This window comes from Moschus berezovskii, chromosome 19, assembly GCF_049115385.1.
Source record: "Moschus berezovskii isolate FMDL1 chromosome 19, NW_MosBer_1.0, whole genome shotgun sequence".
NCBI lineage: Eukaryota > Metazoa > Chordata > Mammalia > Artiodactyla > Moschidae > Moschus > Moschus berezovskii.
This window is the reverse complement of record NC_142478.1, coordinates 71,273,265-71,296,923: the sequence shown is the minus strand read 5'-3', so window position 1 is coordinate 71,296,923 and position 23,659 is coordinate 71,273,265. Positions and strand designations below refer to the sequence as shown.

At 41.9% G+C, this 23,659-nt stretch overlaps 2 protein-coding genes across 7 annotated transcripts in view; both read left to right on the top strand.

The window, feature by feature from the left end:
* The window catches only part of CHEK2 (checkpoint kinase 2), a 34,226-nt gene extending 33,992 nt beyond the window's left edge, over window positions 1–234 (top strand). For all 5 annotated transcript variants that reach the window (XM_055404750.2, XM_055404749.2, XM_088828301.1 and 2 more), the window contains one exon: window positions 5–234. In XM_055404750.2, the coding sequence (XP_055260725.2) occupies window positions 5–94 (90 nt within the window). In that variant the 3' untranslated portion in view covers window positions 95–234. The remainder of the gene's footprint in view (window positions 1–4) is intronic.
* Window positions 235–4,372: 4,138 nt separating this feature from the next.
* TTC28 (tetratricopeptide repeat domain 28) overlaps window positions 4,373–23,659 on the top strand; it is a 599,524-nt gene continuing 580,237 nt past the window's right edge. For both annotated transcript variants that reach the window (XM_055405053.2, XM_055405052.2), the window contains exon 1: window positions 4,373–4,568. In XM_055405053.2, the coding sequence (XP_055261028.2) occupies window positions 4,467–4,568 (102 nt within the window). In that variant the 5' untranslated portion in view covers window positions 4,373–4,466. The remainder of the gene's footprint in view (window positions 4,569–23,659) is intronic.

Here is a 23,659-nt window from a genome sequence, read left to right as displayed (position 1 = left end):
GCAGCCTTCCACAAGTCGAAAGCGGCTTCTCGAAGGGGAAGCAGAGAATGCCGACCCTACAAAGCGCCTGGCTGTGTGTGCGGCTGTCTCATGAACACTGGTGGACCACGAAAGAAGTGTACCTTCTTGAACCCCTCTATTGCAATTTTCTTTAAATATGTTTTGTATAGTTTGTATTTTCATTATGGGAACAGCTGCTTTCCCACAACCACTAATACACAATTCAAAATGTGATGGGACCTGGGCTTTGTGCTTCTGCGTGTTGATCAGCTCTTAGCTACATGGGTTTAGTGTGTACATATTTGATACGTGTATTTTTGGTGCTTCTACTTTGGCTGTAACTAGACATGTTTCTGAGGATACGTCCCTGGGTGAGCTGCATACAAATTCTAAAGACCCCTTAGAAAGTTGCAGGGGGAGAGGCACAGCAAGTCAGGGTGGGCTTTGTTGAAAGTGGCTGGTTGCCAGAGTCTTTACCAGACAGTTGGTACTTTGGTGCACATACCATGGCCCACTTTTGTGTTTTTTAATTTTTTATATTCAATTTTTATTTTTTTGGCTGCGCAACTTTCAGGATCTAGTTCCCTGAACAGGGATCAAACCTGTGCCTCCTGCAGTTGAATCATGGCGTCCTAAGCTCTGGACCACCAGGGAATTCCCCCATGGTTTTAGAGTCCCATTGTCACCCTCATGGTCCCTAAAACCACTGACCCAGATAAGTTGTGAAAATCAAAAACTTCCTAATTATAGGAAAAAGACCAGAAACATTGACTGTGTTTGAAATGTAAATAAGGCATGTGGGCTTGTCATAGTGACCCAGTGATGACCAAGAAGACCCTATGTAAAGTGCCTGCCTTGGTTGGTCTTGTCTAATGATTGAGTGTGCTTGGTCCTCTGATTACCATCGTGTTGTAAGTGGGGAACCCAGATTGAGGAAGTGGGGCGACTCAGTGTCACACAGCTAGGAAGTGGCAGAGCTGGGACCTAGCCCAGGGCTTCCTGACTCAAATTCATGTTCCCTATCTCATCTGTCCCTCATTCGATCAGACTCAGGGATGTAGACTCACAGACAAAACTCATGTGAGACTGATGTCTAAATCTTGAATACTGGTATGTTCAATCATGATGGATGGATACAACCCCATAATCTGTGGAAGTTGGGACATCCTGGGGACAAGGAATGGAGGCCCATTCAAATTACTTCATGGAAGAGGAGATTTGTTTCCTGATGGGAGGTCATCAGGAGCCCAGGCAGTTCTAATGGCTGGGTCCTCTCGTCTCTTTCCGACCCACTGAATTTGCTTCTCTAGTCACTTTGGCTGATTGATGCTAGGCCACATTGTAGTTTGCTGACCATGCCATGAGTTGAGTTCCTTGGTTCAGATGCCGCTGCTGAGCCAGCCAGGGGAGGGTGAGGGGCACACAGCTGTTGCCCTAGACAGTGAGGATGGTGGTTGGCAATGGAAATTAAAAGGGTGTGTAGGCATTCTGAGGCTTGGCTGGCCTGTTGCTGAGGGCTAGAAGGGGATTTAGGTGGTTTGTATATTTAAAGGAATGAAGCAGAGATTGCCAGGTTAGATGGGTTTCAGCTCATTTGAATACTTAATGTGAAGGCTGTGGTTTCTTAGGGCATCTTTCCCTCTTGGGGTAGTCAACCAGCCCTTCTCTGTTTTCAGTACACTCTCTGATTACATCTACCATGAATAATGGCCTCCAAAGATGTTCTTATCCTAATCCCCAGAATTTATGAATATGTTCCTTTTTCATGGCAAAAGAGACTTTGCAGGTGTGATTAAGTGAAGGATCTTGAGGTGGGAAGGTTATCCTGTTTTATCAAAGTGGGCCTGTGTCATCACAGTGTCCCTTTTAAGAGGGACACAGGGAGAGTCAAAGAGTCAGAAGAGAGGGAGTGGTATTCTTTGAAAATAGAGGAAAGAGGCCACAAGCCATGGACTACAGGCAGTCATTAGCAGCTGACCAAAAGCAAAGAAATGGATTCTCTCCTCAGAGCCCACTGAAGGAACCACTGCTTTTACTTTACACCTTGACTTTAGTCACATGAAACTGATTTTAGACCTCTGACCTCCGGACTTAACAGAATAAATGTGTGTTGTTTTAAGTCACCCAGATTGTGGTAATTTGTTTCAGCAGCCAGAGGAAACATATCCTCACTAATGAGACATCAACTGCTCATCTGGGGGCACCAAGCATCCACTTCCTCTTCTTAATCTCATAGTCCACTTTTCTTTAGGGGGAAATTCTTTTCCCCTATCTCATGAGTTCATAGCGGGAGGGGAAGATGGTACCTAAGAAGCCAAAGGGGTCCCTAGAGGCCTTTCCCCTGGTAGAGCTCCTCCCACCGACCACCCAGCTGGAGGTGGGCACAGGACTGAAACATTAGCAAATGGAGCTTGGATGGCAACATTAGTAGGAGCAATTAGAAGGGTTAGGAGGATCCCTTTTTCCACTTGCCCCACCCACCCATGTCCTGGCAGGGCTGACCCCACTCCCTTCCTAGAGGGGCTCTATATGGTCCATTCTTGCTGTGATAGGCTCAGGTAGATGCACGTGACCCAAAGGGGCCCTAAAGAAAGAAAACCCAAGCTTTTGGCTGGAACTACTGGGAAAGAGTTCGTGCTGTGAATATGTAAAGTCACATTCATAAGTTATGGGAAGTTAGGAGGAGAACACCTTTGGGGGCCATTATTTACCCTACCATGGTGGAGGTGTGAGCTGGGAGGTGCCCAGGACAGTGGGGAGAACTGCATGAGAATGAAGTCATCACGGACAAGCAGAGCACCTGTATCCAACATCCCTTCATTGAGGTACCAACCAGGACTTTAATTTGTTCCCTTGGTTGATTTACTTCAGGTTGAGTTTTTTTAAATTAAACAAATTATTTTGATTTTTTTCATTGTTTGGTCACTTGTATCTGGAAAAGGCCAGAGTAGTAAATCCAACCATTTGCAAGCTCTAAGAGACCCTTGGACACTCTTCTTTTTAAGTAGGGAAAACTAAACAATTGCTGCTGTTTTTGTGCCAACCTCAGGGTTTTCGGAGAGGTTTGGGGCAAAGTATGGAAAGTGAAGATGTGGGAACTAAGAGTCCTTCCAGCCTCAAGGTTTAGAGAACCCCCTCCCAGCTAATTATACCACAGGGTTTGGGAGCAGAGCCCCCTTCATTAAACTTTTAGGAGTCTTGGAAGGACAGGGCTGGAATTATACCACTGAAGCTTGGACAGCTTGCTGTGTGCCAGGCATTGTGCTCAGACACACGTGTGCCTCCTCAGAAAGCTCACCTCAACCCTGTGAGGCGTTACTGCCCCTCTGCCCTTTACGGGTTTAGAGATTTCCCAGTTGGCAAGAAGTGGAGGCAAGACTTAAACGGAAATTTTCCTTTTCAAGAGATCTTGGTTTTTGATCATAAGATCACTTAAGAGGTTTTTGTCACCAGTTTACCACTTGGTGAAAGTACTAGGCACTGGATTGATATTTTATCTGGATTAGTTCAAGTCCTCTGACTTGCCTTAGTTGTTGCTGCTGCTAAGTCACTTCAGTCGTATCCGACTGTGTGTGACCCCACAGATGGAAGCCCACCAGGCTCCCCCGTCCCTGGGATTCTCCAGGCAAGAACACTCGAGTGGGTTGCCATTTCCTTCTCCAATGTGTGAAAGTGAAAGTGAAGTCGCTCAGTCGTGTCCGACCCTTAGCGACCCTACGGACTGCAGCCTACCAGGCTCCTCCATCCATGGGAGTTTCCAGGCAAGAGTACTGGAGTGGCTTGCCATTGCCTTCTTAGTTGTTAGACCTTCCCTATTAAGGAAAAACAGGCTTCTGGAGACCTGATCTTAATCAGGCAAAGGTTAGTGGAGATGCGGGGCTCGAACTCAGTTTCTCCATTTAGTGTGGCTTTTCCAGTGACACAGATATCCAGTTGTGCCGCTTAGGCTCATGCATGTGCTCACAGACCACTGCGATGGGGATCTCATCACCTTAGCGATGTCCTACCCCTCACACTTCTTGGGGGTAATTCCCTCTTGGGGTAGACCACCGCTTCAAGTCCAAGCAGGTGAAGCTTTTTAAAAGGGGTAATGCTACGAGGGGCCTGGTCTGGCGTCGTCCGCAGTGCGGCAGGCGGCTGCGCCCAGCCCAGAACAGCGAGCGCTTGGGCCAGGCCGGAGGGGTGCGGAGGGGGTGGGCGCGAAGCTGGGAAGAGCGGGGCCGGGGCCGGAGGGCGTCAGGCTTCGGGGGGGCGGGGGCGCGGCGAGCGCGCGCGTGCGCGGTCGGGGGCACGCGCGGAGGCGCGCGGGGCGCGTGCGCGGCGAGTACGCGCGTGCGCGGCGGGGGGGCAGTGGGAGACGCCGCGGCGGCGCGCGGCACGGCGGGAACATGGCGCGCGGGGCCGGCGCGCGCGCCTAGGTGGCGGGACCGTTAGCTCGAGGCGGACGCGGCCCGTGCCCCGCCGGGATGGAGCAGTCGTCGCCGCCCGCTCCTGAGCCCACCCCGGGGTCGACCCCGGCACGGAGTCGTAGACGGCGGGAGCCCGAGTCGCCGCCGGCGCCGGCTCCGGTGAGTGCTTGAGGGGCGCGGGCCGGGAGACTTTCTTTGTGAAACTCTGTCGGTGCGAGCCGGGCCGGGCCTCTGAGGCTGACGAGCGCCCGCGAGGCGGAACCCGCCCGGCCGTCCGGGTTCGAGCCCTGCCTCGCGTCGCTCGGCGTCGGGACCGGGTCTGTCGCCTGCCCACCTCAGTTTCCGCGGGAGTGTTTGTGTGTGCGCGCCAGTGGGGAGGGGAGTGGTATACAGTCGGCGCCTAATGCGCTCGGTGCCACTCCTTGCCTCCGGCCCCTCGAGGCGGCGACTGCCCGCGGCCCGGGCCCACGGGAGAGGGAGACCGCAGCCTCTGGGAGACAGGTGTCGGTGCAGCTCCGGGATGCTCAGGTGCAGACAGACCCAGGTGGAGTCTGAGGGAGTGAGCTGTCCGTCCTCGGAAGGAAGCAAGTCTGTCAGAGTGTCCGCACAGAAGGGATTTTGGAATGCTTTACATTTATCTCAGCTTGTGGTGTGGTTGGGGTATTTATCCATCTGAGTGCCGGAAGCTGAGTGAAATGGACTGAAGCCGAGTGAAATGGAGGTGTGGCTCCCACTGGGTGGGATGGGATGCCCCCAGCACCCTGCCCCCAGACAGCCAGGGTTTGGGAATAAACTGGAGTGCTTGATAAAAATACAGGCGTCACGACTCACCTCAGGCCCAGGCTCTCCAAGGCAGAGAAGTACATCTGAATTTTTAACAAACTCTTAAGTTGCTATGTTCAGAGTTCACCATGGCATCCTGGTATCACTCGCGGTGCTTGGCTCATGGTAGATGGTCAGTAAATATTTGCAGGAAGACTGACTTAGGGAGCTTCCAAAATAGGAGTTTTTGAGGTATTTTCAGGAGCTTTTTGATGTTAAGATCTCTGTCAGATATACTGTATGTGATTTTCCTCAGGTCTCAACTTTTATGACTGTTTATAAATTCCTTGTTTTCAGTATATTTTAGGCAAAAGCAGGGTATATACATTGCTTAGTATAAGCCATCAACTGTGTATACCCTAGCTAGATTGAAATTAATTTCTGAAGCTGAATTCCGAATTTAAAAATACATATTTTTTTCTCTTCATCACTTGGGAACGCTAGGCTTATAGGATTTTTTTCTTTTGAGGTAGGTAAATATTTACAATTTCATCAAAGCAAATCTGAATTACTGTTTATTCAGAAAGTTGGCAATTTGCTTAAACCTCTGAGTATTTGTTAATCTTTATGTGATATTTTGAAATAGAGATTTATGTTCAGAATCAATGCTGAGTAGATTTGTTTGAAAGTTATTTGATATTTCAGGGGCTGTTTATTTCATGTGTTTTGAATTTCACTAGTTGATTTAATTTTAGTAGTTCTTGTTGTTGATGGATGAAATGTGAATGTATAGGAAGACAAAATTTTAGGAATTGAGATTGCATCTGAAGAAGAAAAATTGAAAATTAGGTGCTCTTTTTCTCCCACTGTTTCATTTTTGTAGTTCATGCAATGTCTTTTAAGGAATTCCTTCTTTTGAGATATAATTGACATATAATATTAGTTACAGGTGTACAATATAATGGCTTGATTAGTTACAGGTGTATAACATGATTTGAAATTTATATATTGCAAAGTGATCACAATAAGTTATATCGTTAAAATTTTTTTCTTGTGATAAGAGGTTTCAAGATCTGCTCTTTTAACAACTGTCAATTATGCAATACAGTGTTATTAACTATAGTCATCATGCTGTACATAATGTTCCCATGACTTTTTTTTTTTTAATATCTTTAAAAAAACCCCAGCTTTTTTGAGATAGAATTATCTTACAATACATAGTCTTTTGTGACTGGTTTCTTTCCCTTAGCACAGTGTTTTTGAGGTTTGTCCATGTTGCATGTGTATCATTTATTGCTGAGTAATATTGAACAGATATACCACATTTTATCTTTTGATGCATTGATAGACGTGAGTCCTCCCCATCCCCCATGTTTTGGTTATAAATAATACTGCTATGAACATTTGTATACAAGCTTCAGTGTGGATGTAATGTTTTGATTTTTCTTGGGCATACCCCATTTGCTGGGTTATATGATAACTCTCTATTAATGTTTTGAAGAGTGGAAAATCTGTTTCCTAAGGCATTGCATCCTTTTACGTTCCCACCAGCAGTGTATGAGAGTTTTACAATCTTGCCAGTACTTGTTACTGTTTGTCTTTTTAACTTAACCATCTTGGTCGGTGTTAAGTGGTATCTCATTGCAATTTTGATTTGCATTTCCTTGATGACTTGATGACTAATGATATTGGGTGTGTGTGTCTGTGTGTGTACACGTGCGTGAGCTTACTGCCCATTTGTATATTTTTGGAGAAATGTCTGTTCAAATCCTTTGTCCATTTCAGGTGTCCAGTTTTTCATTGGGTTATTTGTCTTTTTATTATTGAGTTGCAGGAGTTTTAAAAACTCCTATTTGTCTTTTTATTATTGAGTTGTAGGAGTTTAAAAATTTTTGGTTACTAAATCACATATATGATTTGCAAATGTTTTCTCCCATTCTGTAGGTTGTGTTTTCAGTTTTTTGACAATGTCCTTTTTTGCAAAGTTTTGTGATGAAGTCCAAATTATCTATTTTAGCTTTTGTTGTCATATCTAAGAATTCATTGCCAAATTCAAGGTTTACCCCTATGCTTGCTTCTAAGTTTTATGTTTTTAGTCCTTATATTTAGGTTGTCAATCAATTCTGAGTTTATTTTTGTGTATGGTGTAAAGCAGTGGCCCAAATTCATTCTTTTGCATGTGGTGATCCTATTGTCCCAGCACTATGTATCAAAAAGACTCTTCTTGTTCCATTGAATGTTCTTTGTTCAGTTCAGTCGCTCAGTTGTGTCCGACTCTCCGCGACCCCATGAATCACAGCACGCCAGGCCTCCCTGTCCATCACCAACTCCTGGAGTTCACTCGAACTCATGTCCACAGAGTCAGTGATGCCATCCAGCCATCTCATTCTCGGTCGTCCCCGTCTCCTCCCGCCCCCAACCTTTCCCAGCATCAGTCTTTTCCAGTGAGTCAACTCGGCGCTTTGTACCTTTATTGAAAATCAGCTGACTATATGTTGGGTTTTATTTCTGTATTCTCAATTTTATTCTATTGTCTATCCTTATGCCAGTACTATACTATTTAGTTACAGTAGATTTGTGTTGATAATAAGCTTGTAATAGGTTTTGAAAGTGAGAGTAAGTCTTGTAACTTCATTCTTTTTCAAGACTTTTTTGACTTTTCTGGGTCCTTTGCGTATAGATTTTAGGATCAGCTTGTCAATTTTTGCCCAAGAGTAGCTGGAGTTTTTATAGAGACTGTGTTTAATCTGTTCTTTCAAAAATGTTTTGTAGTTTTCAGACCCAGGTCTTAAACTTCTTCCAAAAATTCATTCCTGAGTGTTTATTTTATTGTATTAGTTGCTGTTGTACCTGGAACTGTTATCAGTATTTCATTTCACATTATTGTTCGTCACTAGTTCATTGCTAGTGTATAGTAGAAATAACAGTTGAGTTTTGGATATATCTTTTTAAATATTTTTAATTGGAGGATAATTGTCTTACAATGTTGTGTTCGTTTCTGCTGTACAACAACATGAGTCAGCTGTTTCTGCTCTACAGCACTGTGAATTAGCTGTAAGCACACATATATCCGCTCCCTTTTGAGCCTCTCTCTCACCCCCCCTTAGATGTTATTTTTCAACCTCATCGTTTAGTGGTAGTCTCTTCAAGTTTTCTGTTTCAGATCTTTCCTCGAAAATGGTAAGGAAGAAAGGTCTTTGAAAGCTCAAGTATAGATGCAGATGTAGGTTCATATCTCCAGATTTTGGCTCTGCTACGTACTAGTTGAGTTTTTGACAAATCTTAACAGTTATTACATCTCATTGTTTTCATATACGTAATGGGACAGTGATAGCCACCTCAAAGAATTACTAAGTAAGAGAGAATGTAGGTAGATATTTAGAACGTGCCTTGTGTGTGGTAGGGATTTGGTACTTGTTGTTTATCTTCTTTTGCTAATTAACTATTTAAAAGCAAGCCCCAAAGCAAACAAAACTGCCAAACCAAAAAAAAAACTCTTTTCCCCAAAAATAAACAAACACAACTCCCCACAAATAAACAAACCTAAAACACAGACAAGACAAAAAAAAAAAACAAAACGAAACAACCAGACCACAAAAACCCACAAAGAAAAAACCACAGACAAAAACCTCAAACCTCTTCCTGTCCCCATCACTTTTCTGTGACCCAAGAAATCCCTGTGAGTGCTTGAGGAACAGTGAAGGATCAAGTCTCCCACACCACACAGTTGTATTATAGAAGGCTGCTAAATCTAGGCTGTGTGTATGATACTTGATAGTGTATTTGTATGTATTATTAAAAATAAAAGTGTAAATGAAAGCTCTTTTTATTCCACAGTTCTTATTAATGTGCTGTTCTTTTACTTATTTTTCCTAAAATCAGAAGCAGTGCTTTTTCATTAAGTTTGATGGTTACAATTCTTACTTCTTTAGAGTGGTTGCTATTTTAGAAAAACTCTTAGAGGCAAAACCTGATGTTTAAACTTAAATTTAATAGTACTTTTATTTTGAGGTTTCTTAGTAGCTAGAGTAGGTTGCTGTTTTCTGTAGGAGGAAATCAGAAGCAACAATATTAACGCAGATATGGTGCTTGGAGCAAATCATGTTCACTGAATGTGTATTCACTGTGACCCAAAGAAAACAATTGTTTATATTGTAAGTATTATTTAAACAAGCTTATCTTCAAGGTCACAATTGTGTTTATAGCTCCCACATCTTCAGACTGATAACTTGTAGATATTTCTGTAAAAAATTTAAATCAGTGTCTTTATTAAAAAAAAAAACTTTGGACTTCCTCAGGGTCAGTGGCTGAGTCCACACGTCCACTGCAGGGGACACAGGTTCGACCCATGGTCAGGGAAGATCCTGCATGTGGTGTGGTACATCCAAAACAAAATTAAACCCTCTTGTTATTACAAAATCTCTATGTTTGTGTTGTGTGAAATTAGAAAATATACGATGAGCAAAAATGCTGCCCTCGTAATGTTGCCAATATAGTGATTAGTGTTAATACTTTAATGCATAACTTTCTGGAACTTTTTCTGTACATCTTTTTTTTTTTTTGACTGTGTGACTTGTGGGATATTGAGATGAGAGACTAGTCCATTTTATTGGAAATCAATTGGAGATTGGAGCTTCCCTAGTGGCTCAGATGATAAAGAATCTGCCTGCAATGTGGGAGACCTGAGTTCAATCCTCGTGTGGGGAAGATCCCCTGGAGGAGAGCATGGCAACCCACTCCAGTATTCTTGCCTGGAGAATCCCCATGGACAGAAGAGCCTGGTGGGCTGCAGTCCACAGGGTCGCAAAGAGTCGGACACGACTGAGCGACTAAGCACACACACACACACACAGTGGGAGATTGAGAAAGCAGTAAGAGTAACTAGAGAGTAGAACCATAAAAGTGGGGAGGCAGGTGGTCTTTAAGGGTCTTTAAGGGCCCTTACTGTGACCACTACCAAAAACCTGTTTTCATCTCCAGACTATATTACCTCTAGGAGAGGAAATTTTAGTCTGGAGAATATGCAGTATTTAATAGTGTGAAGTATTCTTCACACTATTAATAATATAACTTGCAGTATTCTGGAGTGTGAGTTGTTGAGATTCTAGTTGACAAATATTGATTCGTAATAGGGATGTGGCACTGTGTTGTGGGTAAAGAACAGATTGCAAAGAAATATCAGGTGTGGAACGTAGGAAACGTGACTCTGTGTTGTAGTTTTGCAAGACTGAAAAAAAGTTTAGCTGTGACTGTTACATATGGGAAGGAATCTTACTGTGTACAGTTTCCCTTTTCATGATTATATATATGACATTTCCATGCTATGACTGCATAAGTTTGCCATAGTGGAAGTTAAAAAATTGCCATAGTAATGTTTCTATTAATGTGGACTTAATTTCAGAAAATGATAGGAAATTTTTAAAATCAGTATTCTTTTCACTTGCAGAATTGCATAAAAAATCACTTTGATGAAGATGTAACTTCTTAAGATGATTATTTCCCTCTGTCATCATAAAAGGAAAATCAGAAAACTTGATGCTTACATTTTGCCAAATCATGGATTGGTGTTCATTTTTAGATAATAGGCACAAGAAAAAATAGTTTCTGAAGATGAGAGGAAGAAAGAATAGGTTAGAAGAAAAGACATATTGGAAAGAATTAACCAAATAAACAGAAAGTAGAAGCAAGCAGAGAAGAGAGAAGAAGATAGTTATTAGATTTAAAGGACAGTATTCTAAAATTATGAAAGTTGCTCAGTTGTGTCCAACTCTTTGTGACCCCATGGATATACAGTCCATGGAATTCTCCAGGCCAGAATACTGGAGTTGGGTAGCCGTTCCCTTCTCCAAGGGACCTTCCCACCCAGGGATCGAACCCAGCTCTCCCACATTGCAGGGGGGTTCTTTACCAGCTGAGCCACCAGGGAAGCCCAAGAGTACTGGAGTGGGTAGCCTATCCCTTCTCCAGCGAATCTTCCTGACCCAGGAATCGAACTAGGATCTCCTGCATTGCTGGCAGATTCTTTACCAGCTGAGCTAAAAAAAAAAAAAAAAAAAAAATTGATATCCCTGGTGGCAGTTGGTAAAGAGTCTGCCTGCAATGTGGGAGACCTGGGTTCGATCCCTGGGTTGGGAAGATTCCCTGGAAAGGGAGATGGCAATCCATTCTAGTATTCTTGCCTGGAGAATTCCATGGATAGAGGAGCCTGGTGGGCTATAGACCATGAGGTCACAAAGAGCTAGACATGACTGAGTGACTGACTTTCACTTTTCATTCCAAAAATTACTGGGATCTCTGTTTGAGCCTTGCAGGACTTTAGTTCCCAGACCAGGGATTGAACCCATGCCACCTGCAGTGGAAATGGAATCCTAACCACTGGATTGCCAGGGAATTCCCAAGACAGTCTTGAAAAAGAACAAACTTAGAGGTCTCACTCTTCCCAGTTTCAAAATCTGTAAAGTGAGAGTAATCTAGACAGTGTGTTACAAGCATAAGAATAACGTAAACATCTATTTCTGCTTCATTGACTATGCCAAAGCCTTTGACTGTGTGGATTACAACAAACTGTGGAAAATTCTGGAAGAGATGGGAATACCAGGCCACCTGACCTGCCTCTTGAGAAACCTGTATGCAGGTCAGGAAGCAACAGTTAGAACTGGACATGAAACAACGGACTGGTTCCAAATAGGAAAAGGAGTACGTCAAGGTTGTATATTGTCACCCTGCTTATTTAATTTCTATGCCGAGTACATCATGAGGAACACTGGGCTGGAAGAAGCACAAGCTGGAATCAAGATTGCCAGGAAAAATATCAATAACCTCAGATATGCAGATGACAGCACCCTTATGGCAGAAAATGAAGAGGAACTAGAAAGCCTCTTGATGAAAGTGAAAGAGGAGAGTGAAAAAGTTGGCTTGAAGCTCAACATTCAGAAAACAAAGATCATGTCATCTGGTCCCATCACTTCATGGGAAATAGATGGGGAAACAGTGGAAACAGTGTCAGACTATTTTTTGGGGCTCCAAAATCACTGCAGATGGTGAAATTAAAAGACACTTACTCCTTGGAAGGAAAGTTATGACCAACCTAGATAGCATATTAAAAAGCAGAGACATTACTTTGCCAACCAAGGTCCGTCTAGTCAAGGCTATGGTTTTTCCCGTGGTCATGTATGGATGTGAGAGTTGGACTGTGAAGAAAGCTGATCACTGAAGAATTGATGCTTTTGAACTGTGGTGTTGGAGAAGACTCTTGAGAGTCCCTTGGACTGTAAGGAGATCCAACCAGACTATTCTAAAGGAGATCAATCCTGGGTGTTCATTGGAAGGACTGATGCTAAAGCTGAAACTCCAATACTTTGGCCACCTCATGAGACGAGTTGACTCACTGGAAAAGACCCTGATGCTGGGAGGGATTGAGGGTGGGAGGAGAAGGAGACAATAGAGAATGAGATGGCTGGATGGCATCACTGACTCGATGGAGGTGAGTTTGAGTGAACTATGGGAGTTGGTGATGGACAGGGAGGCCTGGCGTGTTGTGATTCATGGGGTTGCAAAGAGTTGGACATGACTGAGCAACTGAACTGATGGAATTGAGAGTCTGGAAATAAATCCTCACATGTATGGTCAACTGATTCTCAACAGTAGTGTGAAGATCATTCAAAGTGGGTAGAAAGTCTTCGGTGAAAGTTGCTGAACAGTAGACAACTGGATATCCACTTACAGAAGGTTGAATTTGGATCCCTGTCTCACACCATACACAAAAATCAACTCAAAATGTATCGAAGACCTAAATGTAAGAGCAAAAACAATAAAATTCTTATCAGAAAGCACAGGTTTATAAGTGACAACATTTTAAATGCAAGCATGTTAACCTTTATATATTTATGAGGTTATTATGCCAAGTTATAGAGCAGAGGAAGCCATCAACTTTGTGAGACTTACTCTGTGACCTTTGTCTTTTAAGAGCTTGCTGTTGATACTGCTAAGTCGCTTCAGTCGTGTCCGACTGTGTGTGACCCCAGAGATGGCAGCCTACCAGGCTCCTCTGTCACTGGGATTCTCAGGCAAGAATACTGGAGTGGGTTGCTATTGCCTTCTCCTTTAAGAGCTTAGTTTCCTGAAATTTTGTTAGTGTAGTTTGATACTGAAGAGTATATATTTAATAAGGCTAAGCACTTAGGTTGAAACAGTACTTTTTATTTTCGAGTGAATTTGTGAATTTGCTAAGTTGTGCCCAACTCTTTGTGACCCCATGGACTGCAGCTTGTATCTCCCAGAGTTTACTCAAACTCATGTCCATTGAATCGGTGATGCCATCCAACCATCTCATCATCTGTTGGCTCCTCCTTCTCCTGCCTTCAATCTTTCCCAGCAAAAGGGTCTTTTCCAATGAGTTGGCTCTTTGCGTTATGTGGCCAAAGTATTGGAGCTTCAATATCAGTCCTTCCAATGAGTATTCAGTGTTGATTTCCTTTAGGATTGACTGGTTTGATTTGGTCATTCTCATTTCCCTCTCAGAAATTTTCTTGTTACTAATATGATTTTGGAATTCAGGCACCTTTATTGACCTTGTGTATAGTTTCTTGTCCTTGGGAAAAGTATATTATGGGGATTGCACAACTTCTTGAGAGACTACTAAAAACAGTTACAAATGCTTTTGTTCTGTATGTAATATTTTTGTGTAGAGTGCTGTCTTAAATCTTTTAGGTTATGCAGAAGTGGGATTTTTGAAAGTTGCTCCACTGTCAAATAATACTCTTGTTAAATTACTTCCTAATCTCTATGAAGATTTATGAGAACTATTTATAAAAATTGTTCTGGAAATTGGTCATAAATTCAAAATATATTTTATAAAAAGTAAAATTTTCATTTGGTATATTTGGAAGAATCATGTAAATTATAAAATACTGTATGTTGGCAGTGTTCTTTCCATAAAGTATAGGGTCTGTTGATTTCAGATTTTAATCACTAACGTTTTGTGTTTACTGTGTTTTAGGTACTGTTCTAAGTCCTTTACATAAGTTAACTCATTTAATTCTCACAACTATCTTTCTTATGAGATAGTTAATATTTTTACCCCTTATTAATTAAAAGACGCTTACTCCTTGGAAGGAAAGTTATGACCAACCTTGATAATATATTAAAAAGCAGAGACATTACTTTGCCAACAAAGGTCCGTCTAGTCAAGGCTATGGTCTTTCCCGTGGTCGTGTATGGATGTGAGAGTTGGACTGTGAAGAAAGCTGATCGCCGAAGAATTGATGCTTTTGAACTGTGGTGCTGGAGAAGACTCTTGAGGGTCCCTTGGACTGCAAGGAGATCCAACCAGTCCATTCTAAGGGAGATCGATCCTGGGTGTTCATTGGAGGGACTGATGCTGAAGCTGAAACTGCAATACTTTGGCCACCTCATGCGACGAGTTGACTCACTGGAAAAGAGTCTGATGCTGGGAAAGGTTGGGGGCGGGAGGAGAAGGGGACGACTGAGAATGAGATGGCTGGATGGTATCACCGACTCTGTGGACATGAGTTTGAGTGAACTCAGGGAGTTGGTGATGGATAGGGAGGCCTGGCGTGCTGTGATTCATGGGGTCGCGGAGAGTCGGACACGACTGAGCGACTGAACTGAACACAAAAGAAAACTGAGGGTACGGCAAGGTTACTAAGTAGCATCCTGCTCAAGTTCCACAGTTAGGAAGCTGAGTTGCCCTGGATTCTAAATTAGTAGTTAGGCTCTGGAGTTTACTTTCCTAACCATTGCATTGGACTGTCTCTGATTCGAATGATCATTAAGCAAATAATAATCCATTATAACTATCTTTTGCTATGGAATATTAGACTTACTGCCGGACAGTTATATAGGAATGCCCCTGGATGTTTTGTAAGCATCTAGTTTTCATTTTGGGGTTTAAGGTTATGTTGGCACAGTATTCTGAAATTTGAGTCTTTATAATGATGATAGAGCAAAGGATGAGTACTTGAAACTGAGTTTATTCTTTCATTTTATTATCTCACAACTTTGTTAATCAAAATATAAACTTCACTGCAGGGTAAGTGGTTTATTTTTAAGTATTTAAAGTTATAAAACTGTAATTAAACTAATACTTAATGCAGTATCTGACATAAATGTTTCTTGAATGAATACTGGGAAGTAAACCAGATAATGAAGAAAAGTATCAAACAAAATGAGGCTATATAAAAATAATAGTTTTTAAGATAGTAAAGGAATGATTGTAATTTCATATGCATCTCTGAAATAATTGTAAAATCATTGCTTATATCTTCCTTTCTTATTAATGAAGGGAATAAGTCTTTATAATGCAAATTAAAAGTTGCTAACTAAAAACAAAAGATGATTAACACTATAAGTAATTTATTGATTCAGAATTTTAGCCCAAGGACAGATTTGAAAAATAAAAATACAGTTTTAGTTTCCTGAAAGAAGTTTTTGGTTGTTTAAAAATGGATTCCAGAAATTTATTCTTCATTTGAATTTCCTATGTGGGTAAAATGTAGATATCTACTTAATAAATATTAATTTTTGAGCTTATTCCTTTTTCTTGAATTAAAGAGTTGAAATAGTTAAATGTCTCAAGCAGTTTTACACTGCTCTCTCTCTACATATCTATCTATCTATCTATATATTTGACTGCACCATGCAACTTATGGGATGTTATTTCCCTGATGCAAGAATTGAACCCAGAGCCTCAGCAGCAAGAGTGTAGAGTCCTAACCACTGGACCGCCAGGAAATTCCCTACTCTTCTGCTTTAGAGTACATATTTATTTCTAGTTGAAGTTGGGGGAGTTAGATTTAGGTTGTGTTTAATACTAGCTGAATTATTTTCAGAATGTAGTTGGTTTGCCTTGATTGTCATAACATTAAAAAAAAGAATTTTGTTTGCTTGCACTGGGTCTTAGCTGTGGCATATGGGATCTGGTTTCCTGACCAGGGAATGAACTCAGGCCCTCTGCATTAGGAGCACAGTCTTAGCCACTGGACTATCAGGGTTGTCTCTGTCATAGCATTTTGATTGATCAGAGGAAGTTGTGAAAGTGAGTTTGTATCAGTTTGGCTCAAACATTAAAAAAAAAGTTTTGTATCTTCTTGTGTAGTATTTTATCACTTTTTGTATATAGTTACTTTAAATGCAGCAGTATTTTAACTTTCAGTTCAGTTCAGTTGCTCAGTTGTGTCCGACTCTTTGCGACCCCATGAGTCACAGCACGCCAGGCCTCCCTGTCCATCACCAACTCCCGGAGTTCACTCAAACTCATGTCCATCGAGTCAGTGATGCCATCCAGCCATCTCATTCTCTGTCGTCCCATTATCCTCCCGCCCCCAATCCTTCCCAGCATCAGAGTCTTTTCCAGTGAGTCAACTCTTCACATGAGGTGGCCAAGTATTGGAGTTTCAGCTTTAGCATCAGTCCTTCCAATGAACACCCAGGACTGGTCTCCTTTAGAATGGACTGGTTGGATCTCCTTGCAGTCCAAGGGACTCTCAAGAGTCTTCTCCAGCACCACAGTTCAAAAGCATCAATTCTTTGGCGCTCAGCTTTCTTCCTAGTCCAACTCTCACATCCATACATGACCACGGGAAAAACAATAGCCTTGACTAGACGGACCTTGGTTGGCAAAGTAATGTCTCTGCTTTTTAATATACTATCTAGGTTGGTCATAACTTTCCTTCCAAGGAGTAAGCGTCTTTTAATCTCATGGCTGCAATCAGCATCCGCAGTGATTTTGGAGCCCAAAAAAATAAAGTCTGACACTTTTTCCACTGTTTTCCCATCTATTTCCCATGAAGTGATGGTACCAGATGCCATGATCTTACATTAACTTTTAAAAATACTCTCCTGGAGGTGTCTTCCTTTAGATGAAATCTCCAGGTTTCAAGATGTGATGCTTAATTGTCTCCTGAGAGTGCACTGTGAAAAAATTGCTGTACCAAACTTGACTATTTTTAATAGAAGCAATTAGACCTTTGCAATATTGGAATATCTTTCCTTTTTATTAGTTGCACATCAAAAAAACCAGGACCAAGTGCAGCAGGCATCCTATGACTATTTCAAAGGTGAATGTTTATGAATTCCAAAAAGGGTAGATCTAAGATTTAGAAGGACCAATGGCAGTGCTTTTGGTCAAGGTATTTGGAGAGCCTCTACAAATTTTTCCAGTCTTATTGCCGTTTGGGCATTTGACTAAATCAGAGGATTGAGGGTGGTAAACACAGTGAAAGTATTGTAAAACCAGCCAAATTACTCAGGCTTGTCAAAGAAAGTGGCCATAGAATGTGTTCTTGATCACTGTGAAGTTTGAGAAGCATTCTTTTGGTAGGGATAATTTTTTTCCTAAAGGACTTTTTAACCACAAAGGAGGCAGTATCCTGTCTGCAACGGAAGGCTTCCATCCAGTGTGATAACATACAAACCATGACTAAAACATATTTATATTCATAAGACAGAAGAAGTTGTATGATATGCATTTTGCCAGACCTCAAATGGTCCATTGGGCAGTTTAAAATGTCCGAGAGCAGTACTAACAGGCTTCCCTGGGTTGTGCTTCAGATAAATGAGACAAGTGAGGTAGGCACTTTTTGTGGCCTTGTTATTGTTTTCTCACCAATATTGATTCATGGAGACTATCATTTTGTTAGTAGACCAGTGGCTTATTGCACGTACGATGGTGAGGACTGAGAATTTGAGAGTCTCTGGTGGGACGGGGTTGTTATTTGGTCCAAACCAGAGCTTTCTCTTTTTATGAAGTCAACAATTGTTGAGTTTCCAATCCTGTTTTTGTTTTTTCTGAGGCCATTGTTGGGCTTCTGTAGCCAGTTTTCCTAAGTTATCATTTAGGGAAATATCCCTTTCGACCATGACAGAGGTTTGGCGATCGTTGGTTCTTTTAACGGTAGCATTCCTTGCAGAGGTGTCAGCAAGGTGATTTCCCTTGGCTTCCAGAGAGTCAAGTTTAGACTGTCCTGGAATTTTAATAGCTAAAGTGGCAGGTAAAAGTATTGCATTCAATAATTCCTGAACATAGGGGCCATTTTAATTTACACTAAAAGTAAGAAAGCCATGTTCCTCCCACAACATTTCAAATCATGAGCTATCTAAAGCATATCTACCTTTAATGTAAATATTGGCAGTTTTGTCATTGGCTAAAATATTCAGTTCAGTCGCTCAGTCGTGTCCGATTTTGTGACCCCATGGACTGCAGCACGCCAGGCCTCCCTGTCCATCATCAACTCCCAGAGCTTACCCAAACTCATGTCCATAGAGTCAGTGATGCCATCCAACCATCTCATCCTCTGTTGTCCCCTTCTCCTCCTGCCCTCAATCTTTCCCACCATCAGGGTCATTTCAAATGAGTCAGCTCTAAGCATCAGGTGGCCAAAATATTGGAGTTTCAGCTTCAACATCAGTCCTTCCAATCAATGCCCAGGACTGGTCTCCTTTAGAATGGACTGGCTGGATCTCCTTGCAGTCCAAGGGACTCTCAAGAGTCTTCTCCAACACCGCAATTCAAAAGCATCAATTCTTCGGCAATCAGCTTTCTTCACAGTCCAACTCACCTCCATACATGACTACTGGAAAAAACAAAGCTTTGACCTTTGTTGGCAAAGTAATGTCTTTGCTTTTTAATATGCTGTCTAGGTTGGTCATAGCTTTTCTTCCAAGGAGCAAGCTAAAATATTGGCATGCCTCATTTTACTGTGCTTTGCTTTATTGCACTTTGCAGATGCTGCATTTTTTTTTTCTTTTTTACAAATGGAAGGTTTGTGGCAACTTTGCTTTGAGCAAGTTTATTGGTGGCATTTTTTCCCCCCATTAGCATTTGCTCACTTCATATCTCTATGTCACATTTTGGTAATCCTCACAATATTTCAAAAAATTTTTATTATAGTTGTTATGGTTATCTGTGATGCTAGTATTGTGGTTGTTTTGGGGCACAATTAATTGCACCCATATAAGGCTCCAGACTTAATTGGTAAATGTTGTATGTGTCCTGACTGCAATGCAGGTGGTCTCTGGGTCAGGAAGATCCCCTGGAGAAGGAAATGGCCACCCACTTCAGAATTCTTGCCTTGAGAATCCCATGGACAGAGGAGCCTGGCAGTCTGCAGTCCATGGGGTCACAAAGAGTCAGACACAACTGAGTGACTAACACTGCACCACCATTGGATGACTGGATTTTTTTATAATTCTAGCTCTTGTATTTTGTGGACCTGTTATTTTTGTTTTTCTGTGAGGCACATATATTGGATGCAGGAGGTAAAGGAGAATCTGCTGCTTCTGTCACTCCCTTTGTAGCCATCAATGTCTTGTTTCTTGTAACTCAGGTTAGATTTTGGTCTCTTGCTCTGCTGCAAAAAACAAGCCTAAAGAGATGGGGGCAGGAGGAGAAAGCCCCTACAGACAGTTCAGCTGGGTTTTGAGGAGTGATTTTCTTTCTTCCCCTTGAAGGGGAGAAAACTTTTTTCACTGGTATATTTAAAGCTGTTCAACTATAGAGAATCGCCAATTTTGGACAAGTGTAACAGAATGCTCAGAGGACCTGAGCTTTTAAACTTTGCAGGTCTAAACTTTACTGTTGGCCACTGCTAAGTCTGTCTGGTATTTCGAAGGAATAATCAGTTCAGTTCAGTCACTCAGTCGTGACTGACCCCATGAATCACAGCACACCAGGCCTCCCTGTCCATCACCAACCCCCGGAGTTTACCCAAACTCATGTCCATCGAGTCGGTGATGCCATCCAGCCATATCATTCTCTGTCATCCCCTTCTCCTCCCGCTCCCAATCCTTCCCAGCATCAGAGTCTTTTCCAGTGAGTCAACTCGTCGCATGAGGTGGCCAAAGTATTGGAGTTTCAGCTTCAGCATCAGTGCTTCCAGTGAACACCCAGGATCGATCTCCTTGCAGTCCAAGGGACTCTCAAGAGTCTTCTCCAGCACCACAGTTCAAAAGCATCAATTCTTCGGCGATCAGCTTACTTTGAAAGAATATTGGGCACTGCAAATAGGCACTGAAGGGATAAACTTATTAAACCTGTGTGGGAGAAAAGTGCTACTCTAATGAGCACACAAAGATAAGGAAGTGAAACAGCCTCTTTACTGACACAGAGAAAGTTGTAGGGGTCTGGATAGAAGATCACACCAAGTACAACATTTCTGTAAGCCAAAGCCTAATCCTCAGTAAGGCCCTAATTCTCTTTACTTCTCGGAAGGCTGAGAGAGGTGAGGAAGCTGCAGAGGAAAAAACTGAAATTAGTAGAAGTTGGTTTATGAGGTTTAAGGAAGGAAGCTGTTTCCATAACAGGAAAGTGGAATATGACACAGCAAGTGCTGACATAGAAGCCAGTTAACCAGAAGACCTCACTATGGTAATTAATGAGGGTGGCTACACTAGACAACAGATTTTCAGTGTAGATGAAACAGCCTTCTTTTGGAAGAAGATGCCATCTAGGCCTTTCATAGCTACAGGGGAGAAGTCAGTGCCTGATTTTGAAGCTTCAAAAGGACAGGCTGACTCTTATTAAGGGCTAATGCAGCTAGTAACTTTTAAGTTGAAGCCAATGCTATTTACTATTCATGAAATCCTAGGGTCCTTAGGAATTATGCTAAGTCTTTCTACCTGGATGACAGTACATCTGTTGACAACATGGTTTATTGACTGTTTTAAGCCCACTGTTGAAATCTGTTGCTCAGGAAAAAAGATTCCTTTCAAAATAGTACTTCTCATTGACAATGCACCTGTTCACCCAAGAGCTCTGCTCATACAGATGATTCTGTTATGAATATCCTGGTATATATAGTTTTGTTTACATAGGTTAATGTATCTGAAGTCTAATTTACTAGAAGTAGGAAAAAATTCTAGAATTTGAAGGGTGTGTAACTTTTACATTTTTTTTTTAGATATTCCTAAATTGTTCTATGATTACACCAGCTTGCACTTCCACGAACAATATATGAGTGGGACTTTTTCTTTATGCTCTTACCATTAAAATGTATTTTTTTCCCCTATTAGTAGAAGAGGTGAAAAGTGATATTTCATGCTTTGATTTTCTTTTAAAATAATTGAAGCCTCACATTAAAAAATATGATTAAAAGCCATATGAATTTCCTTTCTCATGATCCGCATGTGCATATTCTTTGCTTTTTCCACTGGTTTCTTTTTCTAATTTATTTGTAGATTTTTATATAGTAAGTGCTTCCCTTACTATAGAAGAAGTCGAAGTTGAACGGTTCCATGAAGACCTACAAGACCTTTTATAACTAACACCCAAAAAAGATGTCCTTTTCATTATAGGGGACTGGAATGCAAAAGTAGGAAGCCAAGAAATACCTGGAGTAACAGGCCAAATTGGCCTTGGAGTACAGAATGAAGCAGGGCAAAGGCTAATAGAATTTTGCCAAGAGAACGCACTGGTCATAGCAAACACCCTCTTCCAACAACACAAGAGAAGACTCTACACATGGACATCACCAGATGGTCAACACTGAAATCAGATTGATTATATTCTTTGCAGCCAAAGATGTAGAAGCTCTATACAGTCAGCAAAAACAAGACCGGGAGCTGACTGTGGATCAGATCATGAACTCTTTATTGCCAAATTCAGACTTAAATTGAAGAAAGAAGGGACAACCACTAGATCATTCAGGTATGACCTAAATCAAATCCCTTATGATTATACAGTGGAAGTGAGGAATAGATTTAAAGGACTAGGTTTGATAGAGTGCCTGATGAACTCTGGACGGAGGTTCGTGACATTGTACAGGAGACAGGGACCAAGACCATCCCCATGTAAAAGAAATGCAAAAAAGTAAAGTGGCTGTCTGGGGAGGCCTTAAAAAGAGCTATGAAAAGAAGAGGAACGAAAAGCAAAGGAGAAAAGGAAAGATATAAGCATCTGAATGCAGAGTTCCAAAGAATAGCAAGGAGAGATAAGAAAGCCTTCCTCAGCAATCGATGCAAAGAAATAGAGGAAAACAACAGAATGAGAAAGACTAGCGATCTCGTCAAGAACATTAGAGATTCCAAGGGAATATTTCATGCAAAGATGGGCTCGATAAAGGACAGAAATGGTGTGGACCTAACAGAAGCAGAAGATATTAAGAAGAGGTGGCAAGAATTCACAGAAGATTTGTACAAAAAAGATCTTCATGACCAAGATAATCACGATGGTGTGATCACTCACCTAGAGCCAGACATCCTGGAATGTGAAGTCAGGTGGGCCTTAGAAAGCATCTCTACGAACAAAGTTAGTGGAGGTGATGGAATTCCAATTGAGCTATTTCAAATCCTGAAAGATGATGCTGTGAAAGTGCTGCACTCAATATGCCAGCAAATTAGGAAAACTCAGCAGTGGCCACAGGACTGGAAAAGGTCAGTCTTCATTCCAATCCCAAAGAAAGGCAATGCCAAAGAATGCTCAAACTACTGCACAATTGAACTCATCTCACACACTAGCAAAGTCATGCTCAAAATCCTCCAAGCCAGGCTTCAGCAACATGTGAACCGTGAACTTCCAGATGTTCAGGCTGGTTTTAGGAAAGGCAGAGGAACCAGAGATCAAATTGCCAACATCCAATGGATCATCGAAAAAGCAAGAGAGTTCCAGAAAAACATCTATTTCTGCCTTATTGACTATGCCAAAGCCTTTGACTATGTGGATCACAACAAACTGTGGAAAATTCTGAAGGAGATGGGAATACCAGACCACCTGACCTGCCTCCTGAGAAACCTGTGTGCAGGTCAGGAAGCAACAGCTAGAACTGGACATGGAACAACAGACTGGTTCCAAATAGGAAAAGGAGTACGTTAAGGCTGTATATTGTCACCCTGCTTATTTAACTTATCTGCAGAGTACATCATGAGGAACGCTGGGCTGGAAGAAGCACAAGTTGGAATCAAGATTGCTGGGAGAAATATCAGTAACCTCAGATATGCAGATGACAACACCCTTATGGCAGCAAGTGAAGAAGAACTAAAAAGCCTCTTGTTGAAAGTGAAAGAGGAGAGTGAAAAAGTTGGCTTGAAGCTCAGCATTCAGAAAATGAAGATCATGGCATCTGGTCCCATCACTTCATGGGAAATAGATGGGGAAACAGTGGAAACCGTGTCAGACTTTATTTTTTGGGGCTCCAAAATCACTGCAGATGGTGATTGCAGCCATGAAATTAAAAGACGCTTATTCCTTGGAGGGAAGTTATGACCAACCTAGATAGCATATTAAAAAGCAGAGACATTACTTTGCCAACCAAGGTCCGTCTAGTCAAGGCTATGGTTTTTCCAGTGGTCATGTATGGATGTGAGAGTTGGACTGTGAAGAAAGCTGAGTGCCGAAGAATGGATGCTTTTGAACTGTGGTGTTGGAGAAGACTCTTGAGAGTCCCTTGGACTAAGGAGATCCAACCAGTCCATTCTAAAGGAGACCAGTCCTGGGTGTTCATTGGAAGGACTGATGCTGAGGCTGAAACTCCAAT